Raw genomic sequence first — 13,555 nt, forward strand, 5'->3', positions numbered from 1 at the left:
AAAAGTGGCTCCCAAAGAAATTGCCCCACCTTGTGTTACTGTGGAGCTACATCAGATAAAAAAAAAAAAAAAAAAAAAAAAAAAAAAAAAAAAAAATTCTTTTCCATAAACTGAAGGAATATAATGTAGTCATCGCAAAACATAATAGGCTTGACCTGCAGTATTTTGCTTGCAATTTGTTTCCTACTGTGTACTAATAGGTCGCATTCAGAGACTCTTTGGGGATGAGCGATTTAAATCAGAACTCAATAAACTTCTCTTTTTTATAGTTTTAAAAAGATTTTTACCTTTAACACAAGTAGATAAGCTACACAAGCATTATACTATAGCTGCTATATAATTAAGAAGATATGTAGACATATCCTGGCACCTGTTAGAGTACTTCCTAACTTTAACATATTTGTTTGTAGTTATTATCTGAACTTCCAACCATTTAGGTGTCATTTAGCTAGCCCAACACAGTGAGAGAACTTATAAGAGCCTAGAATTTTTACCAAGGTATTTCCACATCTGAAAAGAGGGTTTCTATTATGGTTATTTTTTTTTCTTTACAACCTTTGATTCCTATCTTTGCGCATAATTTACTAATCTCAACATTTTCTGAAAGAATGACTAAACATCTATTTGTTTAAAAAACCGTTAATTATGAAAGAAACATACAAATATAAATAATACATACCAATTATAAAACTAATTTTTAAAAGGCAAACTCTAAAAATCAAAAGCAAAATGGAAACAAGTGACCTTAAAAGAGGATCCAGTTAAGAGTACCAACACATACAATTTTTCTTTAGTTAAACCTTATTGAAGCTAAAAAAAGAAAATAGAAACGCATTGTAGGATAACACGAGTATACATATTAGTAATATGATGTCAATGACAAGTTACTTGTAGTATGTTAAAGACAAATTATTAATAAATTAAAATCAAACTATGAAAAAGGAGAATGACATAACTGGTGAAATACCCTCAATATGGTAAAACACAAATGAAACAACAGGCTTTCCCTCTTTCCATGTGATATAGAATGTAAATTCTCTGTATTTCATTTCCCCATCTATTCAATTACATATTGTTCTCTTTATTGCCCATTTAAAGTAAATATATTTAAAGAAAATTATGAGATCCTGGCTATACAAACTTTTTAAAAACAAAAGATAATACTATGATAAAAATAATTACTGCATAAATATGAATATCATCCTCAGGTTGCCTGCTATAACCATTTCTGAAGTTTGGGGGTTTTTTTTCATTTAGAAATCACTTGAAGATAAAGAGATTAACTTTCCAAAGTAAACTGGTCAAAACCAAACTATATAAACATGTTGAGAATCCAGGATGAGAGACAGTAATATCTCAGAGCACCTACTCTGTGTGATAGAATGAGCCAGGGGTATAAAGATGAATATGAAATTACTCACTCTTAGGAAGTTTCTGCCTTAATGGAGGAATATACACTTCCAGGCTCAGGTATGGCTACAATGAGAAGGAGCATTTAATCTGCATAGGGTTGGCTTTTCAACAGGGATTTTCGATGGGAAAGTTCACTTAGAATTGGGAGCATGTGTAGTAAACATGATGAATAACTTTGAAGTTTAGCTTTAGAATGAAGGGATCACAGTAACCAAAGTTAGAAGTGTAATAAACAAATTATGTCCTTAGAATTGCCGTTACCATAGGAGAGATCAAAGCTGACGCATGGCTTGGATTTTGAACCCTCTCCACCTCACCTTCCTCCACCAGGAAGAGCATCTGGAAGGCTTAATGACAAACAGCAGGCAAGACTAGAGCTACCATGGCTAAGTTAAACTTTTAAGAACAAGAATTAGACAAGCTCATTTAGAATGAAGAAAACACATACTAGAAATCCAAATGGAATGAGCAGCTGCAGAGATGGTCCCTAGACTGACAAGTAGGCGAGGTAATCAGAAGAGAAAGTAAAGCAGGGAGGAGCTCGCACTGGCGATGACCACCAGACTTTGCCCAGGTTACTCTGATGGAGGTTTGCCACCCACATCACCAGCACCAGAGTTCCTTTTTTTTTTTTTTTTTTTTTTTTTTTTCGAGACAGAGTCTTGCTCTGTCGCCCAGGCTGGAGTGCAGTGGTGCGATCTCGGCTCACTGCAGGCTCCGCCTCCCGGGTTTACGCCATTCTCCTGCCTCAGCCTCCCGAGTAGCTGGGACTACAGGCACCCACCACCATGCCCATCTAGTTTTTTGTATTTTTTAGTAGAGACGGGGTTTCACCGTGTTAGCCAGGATAGGATGGTCTCCATCTCCTGACCTCGTGATCCGCCTGTCTCGGCCTCCCAAAGTGCTGGGATTACAGGCTTGAGCCACCGCGCCCGGCCAGAGTTCTTTCTTCAGTTCTGCCCTAACACTTTTCACTCCATTTTAAGTGGCATGCTGGGACTGTCAAAGAAAACGGCTTAACCAAGGCCTGGATGATATGATGGCAGAACAGTGAGGAGATGGCAGAGCAAGATCTCTACAGCAAAGAGTAGGAGATACATCTGAATAGATCATGACGTTCTGCTTCCTGAAAACTACTACTCATCATTCAAGACTGCTCCTGTGTCACCTCTTCTGGGAAGTCTTCCCTGACCACTATAAACTGTTGACTTTCGTTGTTCTGTTTCGTCTTCCCTGCATGAAGAACCTATTTAGTTCTTAAGATATTAATGTGTAAATAAGTACTTATGCCTCTGGCTGCACTTAGTTCTAAGAATCTCACCTACATTGATTTCAAGGCTAGTACACAAGAGGTAATCAGTATTTGCTGTTAACTGAGAAAGAGAAAAAGAAAGAAGGAAAGAAGGAGGGAAACAGGGAAAGGGAAGAAGAAAGTAAAGAAGGAAGGGAGGCAAGAGGGAAGGAGGAGGGAAGATGGGGAGGGGGGAAGGAGGGAGGGCAAAAGTAGGTTGGCTCAGTGTGTAACTGAGTGTTGTCAGACCTGGCCTGGCTCCTGGTCCCTAACCCCCTTCCCTCTTCTTCCTCACATCTGGGCCTCCTGGCCTCCTTTAGCAGGCTTATCCGCCCATAGTCCCCAGGATCAATCCCACCTAAGGCAGTCAAGATTTTTTTTTTAAGAGACAGGGTCTCACTCTGATGGCCTGGCTGGAGTGCAGTGGTGTGATCATGGCTCACTGCAGCCTCAACCTCCAGAGCTCAAGCGATCCTCCCACCTCAGCCTTCCAAGTAGCTGGGACCACAGGCATGCACAGCCTTACCTGGCTAATTTTGATTATTTTTTGTAGAGATGAGGTGTCACTATGTTGCCTAAGCTGGTCTCAAACTCCAGGGCTCAAATAATCCTCCTACTCTGGCCTCTGAAAGTACTGAAATTACAGAGGCATGAGCCACCATGCCTGGCCAAGGCAGTTAAGATTTAAACCTTATTTTCTGTGGTTTAGCATCACATCCTTTCCTGCATCTCTGCTCCCAGACTGAGTAAAAAGGCCAGAGCCCCTGAGTTTCTCCTGCCATGCTGCTCTCTCTCAGGACTGAGAGGCTGTTGCTATTCCCCAGGCCCATGGCTGGGGTCCCTCCCCTGCTGAGCACAGGCCAGCTGGCAAACTCACTACTAGTCATGCTTGACTGACTCTCCTGAGGGGCAACCCCCAACACTCACCCTCTGTAAACTGCCTCAGTCCCTCACCGCTGACTGCTATCCTAGATTCCTCCCAGCATGCCTGAAGCCTGGCCACATCTGGAGGTTTAACAAGAGTGAAACAGAATCACTGCGGGATGTTGAGCACCGGAGTGATATATGCTGGGAAAGCCGTTGTGTATTTGAAGGGAGGGTGAGAAGGCGCTCCACTCTGCTTACGAATGCTTAAGACAAAGTTTATGAAATCATTGCCTCTTAAACACATTCAAAAAGCCCTTTAAATGCTTTGCTGTTCATGTTAGGAATTCCAGGTAGCAACTCAGATTTTTTGTGAAGAGTTGTTTTCAGGGTATCTGTTCTGCCTTTTAAAGAAGTCATCCAATGCCCATTCTATTAATGTGAAAGCATCATTTTAACTCAAAAGACTATGCCAGCAGAATCCTTGGAACATCTGAAAGAATGTAGACAACTATAATTGCTCTAATAATTCAGCTGAACAGGGATCATGATTGGCCACAGGGAAAAGGCTGTGTTTATTGACCAATCAATACGGACAAACAATAGTAACTCACTTAATCTTTGCTGAATGAATGTGTGCACATATGTGTGTTTGTGTTTAGAAACAGATGATGGGTGTGTGGAGATGCACAAATACTATCTATGATATAACAGCACTTGGTTTATGATTTCACTCTTCTTTTTTTTCTTTTTTTTATTTCAATAGCTTTTGGGGTACAAGTGTTTTATGGTTACAAGGATGAATTGTGTAACGGCAAAGTCTGAGATTTTGGTGCACCTATCACCCAGGTTATAATTTTATTCTTTTTCAACATGCATTTTGGTACGCCACACAAACCGCCTCATTGTATGAAGGGACATTAATAACAGACAAGCATTATGAATCCTCTCTTCAAGGAGAACTGTCCAAATCAGAAATGAGGGAGATTAGAGGAGCAGCTACTAACGCAAGGTACTGAACCTTGTCCATCTTTGGGCCTACTCTAAGGGGCAGAGGGAAAGCAGGAAGCCATCAGAGGTGGGAAGGCTCACAGTGTCCGCTCTGTTCTCACGGGTAAATGGCTTTGCATGCATTGCAGCTGGGGCTGACTGCATAGGTAACAGCACTTGCTTATTAGACAACAGTACTTATCTATTAACCTGCCACAGAATCAACACAGGAATAAGGTATCGAATTACAGCATTGATGCGAATATATGTGTTTATTTTTTATTTATGTGTATGTATATATGATTAAAATGGCAGCCATAAAGCTATGTGTACAAAAGACAATAAGTTACCACTCTGTCAGGAACCATCATTTTAAATGTCTAGCATTATCCCTCAAGTACTTTGACAGACTGGAGGAGGAAGTACATCCCATAAACAATATCCTGCTTGGGTTCTATCAGCAGGTTCTAGTTTTGTGTTAAAACTATTACATCAATGAAAAAGAAAAGATATCTAAAGTAAGAGGCTGTAAATTTTGTTCCTGTCTATTATATAATGATCCAAAAGGAAGTGAGGAATTAGCTCCTTAGTTCTAATTTTTCTTTCTAATGCTACTTCTTTATATAATTTAAGACTGGCTACAATGATTTATATTTTACTATATATTCCAAAGGTACCAGCATCACAGGACCTTGTGCATGTACAACATTCTTATTACAGATGGGTGAACATGTATCTGAAATGCAATGTCTTCTAAGACTGAATCTCAAATGCACAAAAAAGGGATATGAAACTGGGAAGCAATCCAAGAGTACTGTAAGACAGTGCCATTGTATTGACTTTCACGCTATCAATAGATCTTGAGACTTGTGAAAATAAGCCAAGGAATGCAACATTCATATCTTAACTGTATGTTTTCCTGTCCTCTCACTTATTTTTCCTGGTGTAAACAGAGCTACCCATCTGTGCATAGAAAAGCAAACCTGGAGAGCAGAAGCATATTAAAAACCACAGTGCCAGGGCAAGCAGCCCTGGAGTGGCAGTCGAGAACACTGTCTTCTCATTCCAACCTTGCCCTATAAGCTATATAACCTTGAAGAAGTTTCTCTCAACCATTAAAATAACAACAGGTAAAATAATATACAGGATACTGTTGGTAATAATAATGGAAAGTTTGTCAAAAAATTAACAGAACTTAAAAGATTTTTAACACTAATGTAAATGTTTCCTGAAAAGTACAATTCAGTCTCTATAGACCAGCTATATATTCAATTAAGAAATTAGTACATATCCATCTCTGCCTTCAACTTATCTATATATAAACAAAAATGATCAATTTTACCAAACAAATTAGTAAAATTGGTAAAAGTTACCAAATTTTAACTGAAATGACTGAGTAGAAGTAATCACATCACCTATGCTCATTACAATGAACTGCAGTCAGTGGCAATACATTCATAGAAAGATTGATATCTAGCTCAAAGATGAAAATTCACATCAATGTAAAGTAAATCTCTCACTTTAAAATCAGCACTGAGAGGATGATACGTGAACATTTTTTAAGTCTTTCAGGGGATCTGTCTCATCGGTGGTAAGCACTCAAAAAAGAACAACAAAATGTTAAGATTTTATGGCCAATACAATTCTGCATACAATAATTTTGTCTACATTTCACAATCAGGTACTACTCATACAGAATATGGGGAAAGTTCTCCTGAGGATCTAAAGAATGGGACTTAGGTCCCATTATTATTTTTGTATGTAGTGTCAAATTTTCTTGATAAAACTGTTTAGTCAATTAAAAAATTATTCTCTTGAGGAACCTTTGAAGGGATATTAACTCATGTTGAAAAAAGGACTTGTTGATTAAATCCAAGAGAATTACATCAATTCAATTGCTTCTTATTAGATGATTACTAGCTGTTACTTTACAAATATCACTGAGAGGATTAAAAAGATTTGTCATAGACTCAGAAGGTCAAAAATCAGCTCAGAGAAGGCTAAAAATATTCCTTAAATTTAATTTTTAAATGCAGCTTTCCAAAAATCAGACGCATGTTTTAGAGCAATCTTGACATCTCCAGAAGTGCATAAATAAATTTAAACCTGTCAATGACCTACTTTAATGAAAGAAATTACAACCATCTTAAATAGTTGTAATTTATCTTTATGATGATGCTGAGTTGCTAATTTTATTATTCAAAAAATTATAAATGATGACAAATTGAGCAAAATCAACCATCTAGAGGAAGACATTAAAATAAAGACTTTAGCTAAATAGAAAACTGGCCTATTCCTGAATGTCTTACCATTGCTAGACATTCATAAATCTTCTCACAGAGGAGAGAGGAATCATAAGAAAATACAAGCCAAATCACTAGAGTCAGTTCTATACACACCAACAATACATACATATATTTAAAGAAAGCAGTTTGACAATATAGAGGTAACCACCATGGCAGGTACATTACACTGTTTTCCTCAACCTCCACTATCCCCTTCCTCCTTAGTAAACGGAACAGTAATTTTTCTCAATGAGTGTATTGCTTCTTGGAATAAAAGACTACATGCTAGGAATGAATACTGTCCAGATTCAAAGATAATGTGGGATTCTGCTTAAAGAAAACTGACTCATGTTTGGGAGCTCACTTTTTTTCATGTTTTGCCTTTCCTACTTCTTCTGACCTGTACCCATATTTATGATGGCTAGAGCTCCAGGAGCCATCCTGTACCCTGAGGTCATCTTAGTATGAAAGCCATGCACTAGGAAAGAACAGAAAAGTAAGAGCTGAGTCTCTGATGACACCACAGAATCACCATACAACCATTCCAGCCTGTATCTAGACTACCTTTACATGAGACAGAAATACATTTCTATCTCTTTTAAACTACTGTTACTTTGGACTTTAATGTTTCTTACTTTTTCTGTTATAGTGGCTAATAATTAGTCAAGTCAATTTTTTTAAATATTCAAAAGCAATAACTGAATCGTCTACCTAATTTGTTGTTTTAACTTGATGAATGTGTTTACATAGACTCAATTTTAACTTTCCTCTATGGTAGTAACAGTATTCGTGAGGTTTCTTAAAATACTAATAGATCTTGTAAGGAAATCAGCACTATGGACAATTTATCTTAATAATGTTTTCTTCACCTATTATAAGAGACAGAAAGAAAAAATTACTGGGAATTCAACTTCTAAGGAAAAATTTCCCTTCTAATTCCCCCCAAATACAATAATGAGTACAATGAAACATCCTACAGATTCATATTTTCTAAAATAACTTAGGAAAGAAGAAAAGAAATAGACATTTATGAATCCTGCACTATTCCATGACTTAGTTACTTAGCAGATATTTTTGTTTAATTCTCACAATAAACACTTTAGATAGTTAATACTGTCCTCACACTTTAAAGATGAGGTAACTGAGGCTTGGAGATATTTACTAACGCTTTCATGGTCTCCACACAGTAAGTCCAATTTCAAATCCCATACTCTTTTCATGATACTCTGACATAGAACATGCATTGACATGTGATAATATGAAGAGCATTTTCTAGTTCAAACACCTTTCTATTTTTCTTATGTCCAAGATTCTGTTTTTAAAAAACCAATTATTCTTACAGAGAAACAAAGGTTAAATGTTTAATTTCCAAATAAAAATTACAATGAAACCTCCTGATGAAAGCCTAAGGCTCTGCACAATCTATCTATTTCAACTGTGTGTAAGAAAAAAGAAAGAGCAAGAGAGGAAGGGAGAAAGAGAGTGACAGGGAAAGAGAAAACAAACCTAGTTATGTCCATCTGGGCCTTATATGAAAAGGACTCTGTTCTAATTGTATACTTTTTTCTCTCCTACTATATTATATATACTGGGACTATGAAGGCTTTCATCTTCCTAACCTAGAAATAAAAATACAAATAGTTACAAGATTTTAGTATCAAAAAAATTCCCAGTACAGGAATCTCTGTCTCCCTCAGCTCACTTTGATCTCCTTCTCTTTATCCTCTAACTGAGCAGAAAGAAAAAGCAGAGTGTCAACAGTAATTTCTTTTTTATTTTTCAAAGTAAGTGGCTGATATATTAAGCTCTCAGGCTACAAAGTCATGAAAAGCAAAAGAAAGTCATTATAGTGGAAAAAGAAACCACAGCCTCTAAATGTACTATTGTTTAGAATTCATATTAAAAATAACTCTGTAATATGTAATACTCTGTAACTATGTACACACATGTCATACATGTGTGTTCATATAGCTTATAGCTGTTAAACCTTATGCCAAAAGTAGAAATGCAAAGTTTGACAAGAAGAAAAGAGTACTGTGTATATCTTGAAGTCAATTAAAATAACATTTAACCAAACCAAGGTATTCATATTATAAATTATTTTTGGAAGATTAACATTTTTGTGGTTGATGACTATAGCAAAATTTTCTTTGAAGTGTCACAGAAGTTACTAAACATCTTGTAGTTGGTATAGCAATAAAAATGTATTGTAAGTTAAGTGATGTTCAGGACTTACCACCTCCTCCTCCAAGAAGACTGGCATTTGCTGTTTAAAACAAAACATAACAAAAGACATTAAATAACATGTATAAGAAATATAGTATATCAGAGTAATTCAAGATAAATCTGATAGTGATCATATGTCTCATATACATACAGAAACATAAAATATTTACTTTCATTTAAAGACAGCTTATATTACTATTTTATGAGTTTGAAAATTAAAATATTTCACTATTTTTATCTTTTTCTCTTCAAATGGCTATTTTTATAATATATTTCCTTCTAATGAAATTAAACACATATTGAGACTGTTTTATTCTCAGTTCTGTATCTAAATTAATCTTCTGAGCTCTCCATTTTATCAAGTAGAATAGAACAATATTATTTAACCAATTTTAATGATTTTAAAGGACAATGTAACAAAAAAGTATTATGTTAATTAAGTTAAACATAATGAAACAAAGCTATCACAAAACATTTTGCAGTAAGAAATAACTCTTTAAATAGTAACAATTTATTACTTTTTTGATTAACTTTTTTATTTTGAGGAAAGAAATAAACGTTAAACAGTGCTGTGGTATTTCTTACCTATTTATTTATTAGCCCAGCACACACATTTATAGGCGCTAAATTAAGTATAAAATAATTCCATTTGGATTTCTTTCACAAGGTCAAATTTTTAGGAAGTTCCATTGCAGGTTTCTGCTGAAGTATTAAACAATCTTACGCCTAAATTTATCCAAATATAATAACCAGAAAACATAATTCAATATACACTACACTGAGCTTTATTCCATAGAGTTCTTAAGTATCACAGGAATTATTTCTTGCCACCAAAAAACAGCCCAGCAGTAATACAAGGAAAGTAGGTAGCAAGCAAACTCCCCTTCTTTGTGAAAACTGAGTTACCAAAAGACTTAAACAAAAATTATGAAAAAGGAGTAGAAAGTCTTATACTTGAATTTTAGCATGCTGCCCACAGACCACCCATTTCATAATTTAAGAGGTGCAAATATCATTGTTAATGATTCAATCAATAAATAATGGATCATTTGAAGAACAAATGCCCATATTCACAGTTCTATGAGGTTAGATATGTGATAGCTTAGTGATTATTGTTACACTGAAGAGAATATCATGAAAATGCATGGAGACCAAATGCTATTTTCAATATGTCAATATTAAGAGTGTCAAATTTAGTCTCATATAATCTTCCAAGTATAGGACTATCTAATTGTTGCTCTTGCTAATTGCCCTCAGTACTTTTGTCACAAACATGTCCCAAGTAGCAATGTCATTAATCAACCATAAACAAAACTCACTTCTGATGTCATAAAGTCATCTGCCACCCTATCACTCAGGTCTGCAAGTCCCTCTGACTTTACCACATGTAAGTGTGTGATATTTACACAGACAGTAGCCAGAATTTAAGGTCCTGCCCTGAATCCAGCTTTGTAGCTTTTGAAGTGGTAACTTATTGAAGAGGCATGAGGACAGACATCAAGGATTCTACTTGGTCTCATATCCGTTAGTGGAAAAGAGAAATTTCATGATCAACCAAACATTTTCTAAAATCTTAGCTACATGCATTTATAAAACCACATGAAATTTCACACTCCTGCTGATTTTTTATTTTCATATTTGACTGAGAATTACCTCCCTATCTATAGGTTTTCCAGTTCCCTGGGACTCCATCTGTTGTCCTCCAATTTTCACATATTCATTCATAAGGAAAAAGGTATTTTTAACAACCAACAACAATAATAAATAGGAGCTCTTCACTTAAATTACCATGCTCAATAGCACAGTAAGACAATATAGTCTATTTTCATCCAATGTTTTGCTCAATAAAGGTGGAGGTTGCCTGTTTTGAGAGCACAGCCCAAGGCCCATCTGTTTAACCAGGCACTTGTCCAATAGATGTGGATGGATGGGTAGGTGTAGGAATTGGAATTCCAGTTCTGGCCAATCATCAAGTTAGTTTATGTCCAATGTGTGTTCATGTATTTTACATAAGCATATCCAGTAACATTTTAACTTCACTGTAGAACTATTTTACAAAATTTTGACACTCTACATAGTACACAATCATTTTTAAGGTAATTCCATGTGTATTACTATCCATGTAATAGAATCTTAATTTAGGCTGCATAATCATATTCAAAAAAGTTCTGATAACTATAAATCCAATAAAGATTTTTCCAATGAATCCATCAAATTTGTCTATTTTATCTATTTCTATTCTCTAAAAAATAACAAAAAAGTTAACTTTATTAGCAAAAATGTCAAGGCACTTTTCTTCAGCAAAAGTGACATAAAAATACACAAGTAAAGGTGAAACTTTATTGTTATTTGTAGTATTACTTTGCCTCCACAAAGCACTCCAATAACTGGTTATCCAACATTCATTGGTCAGGTAGATTCATGTTACTTCTTCCATTTTACAGAAGTGAAACGACTTTTGTGTGTCTAAAATTAATAATAATTTAGTTTCTACTTCATTATCTCCAATAAATTGAGATATATCCCAATTAGATGGAAGCTTCTCCAAGCCAAGGTCTGAGTTTAATGGTTTGGCCTGCATCTAATAAATTTTCAAGACACGTTTTATAATAGTGAGATAATTGGTAGGTTTAGTCAATTTCTTCATTAATACAAGAGGGATTTGTTTACTGAAGTGTGTGAAGAAAGCAAACTTTGACCCTTTTTCTTCCTATAAAATCAAAGATTACTTAAGAAACTCTAAAAGCTTATTTGGAAATGCTTAGTAGGAATGCATAAAATATATTTATGTCCCTATCTAAATTTCTTCCGAGAGGGAATTTTGGACATGCTTCCTATTAATCCTACTGTTTCACAGAGAAAGGAAAAGAAGAAAAGGAACAAAGAAAACTTGAAGTTCATGAACATGATGCCACTATTTTTAAAACAAGATTTAAAAATCTCTTCTCTGAGCATGCTTATGAAGCGAGACTATTTTAATTCATATTTCCCTGAAATAAAATGTCTCTTTTATTACCAGTGGAGGGAAGGAAAAAATCAAGTTACAGTAATTGTCTCAAAGATTGACTCAATGCAAAACTAAAATGAGCCATTACAAGATAATGAATCTGTGTATTGCACTTTTTCTTCCCCCTAAAATAACTTCACGCAAGGAGATGGAGTTTTACTGTTTATAAAGTGAAAACAACATGAACACAAAATGGAGAAAAGGGTTATCTGAAGCCAATTTTGTAGTGTAAAATATGGAGAATTGATTTACAATACCCTAAACAAATGGTTCCATTTTTAAAGTTTATGAGAATTTTTTCTTTCATTTGAACCTAGTTTTAAATTTTTTAATTAAAAGTATCAAATTCCTATAGCTATAAATATTCACTATTAAAGTATTAAAACAAAAAAAATGAATACAATATAAGAATCCCTTTCCTGGGACAATTAGCCTAAACGAAAAATGATCACGGCAGTTGTCAATACCACTTTAATTTGTTTTTCTCAAAATACAAATGAAAAATGCTGGAAGAGGTAACTCATGTCAACCATGAGCCAGGAGGCTGAGGCAGGAGAATCGCTTGAACCTGGGAGGCAGAGGTGGCAGTGAGCCAAGATCATGCCACTGCACTCCGGCCTGGGCAACAGAGCAAGACTCTGTCTCAAAAAAAAAAAAAAAAAAAAAAGTATTTCAAATACCATTTTTTCTTTTTGCCCAGTAATTTTTATTATCTCCACAGCAATTGTTTGTTTTTCCACTCCATTTCCACCCCACCCAAGACTATCTGCCAAACACACAAGAGTCTGGGAAACGAGTCTTTAAACATTGATTAAAACTATTTGTGCAGGGTTTTGTTTGCTTTTCATCATTATAAAGGAAATTATACTTGTTTTCATCCTAACAGAATCCTGACCACCTAGTTTAGTTTATTTATTCTGCTTTCTTATTACAATAGAGCACATGGGATATCAAAAGGACTGTTGGCAAAAACTTCCCCAGGAGCTCTATTTAAAACACCAATTTCATTCACAACATGTTATCCCCAAAGATACAAAAGCTGAAATACCACCTTTCAGAATGGCATACATTATATTCCCTAGAGTTTGAAGCTCTTTAAGTAGGAAGTGCTAAAAAATCTGATCAATTAAAATCCCAAGCACATGCATGATTCTAGAACCACTTTATATAGGAAGCAACCATCTCACCTGACAGCTGTGAAAATACAATCTATGCAGACAAATACAGCTATCAATTTGACAACAGGCCTCTGTCTATGCTTTACTAGATTTATACCTCCCAAACAAAATCAACAGAATGCTGGAGATTTTGGGCAATGGTGTAATTTCCTGCTTTGAAGCTGACGAAGCAAGAAAATTAAGAATAGGCTTAACTGATTCACATGTAGAAAATAGGCAATAAATAAATGATTAATACTTTACAGTTCATACTACTATAGAATTTGAAGAAGACTGATTATTCCAGTATCTGTGTTGTTTG

The 13,555-nt window shown here is 35.3% G+C and overlaps 1 protein-coding gene across 1 annotated transcript in view; it reads right to left on the reverse strand.

Annotated features, from left to right (window-relative positions):
* The window catches only part of LOC105550314 (O-acetyl-ADP-ribose deacetylase MACROD2-like), a 1,021,967-nt gene that overhangs the window by 410,288 nt on the left and 598,124 nt on the right, over positions 1–13,555 (reverse strand). The window contains exon 3 of the mRNA XM_011995206.1: positions 9,080–9,109. Coding sequence (XP_011850596.1) covers positions 9,080–9,109 — 30 coding nt within the window. The remainder of the gene's footprint in view (positions 1–9,079; positions 9,110–13,555) is intronic.

This window comes from Mandrillus leucophaeus, unplaced genomic scaffold (genome assembly GCF_000951045.1).
Source record: "Mandrillus leucophaeus isolate KB7577 unplaced genomic scaffold, Mleu.le_1.0 Scaffold476, whole genome shotgun sequence".
NCBI classification, from domain to species: Eukaryota; Metazoa; Chordata; class Mammalia; order Primates; family Cercopithecidae; genus Mandrillus; species Mandrillus leucophaeus.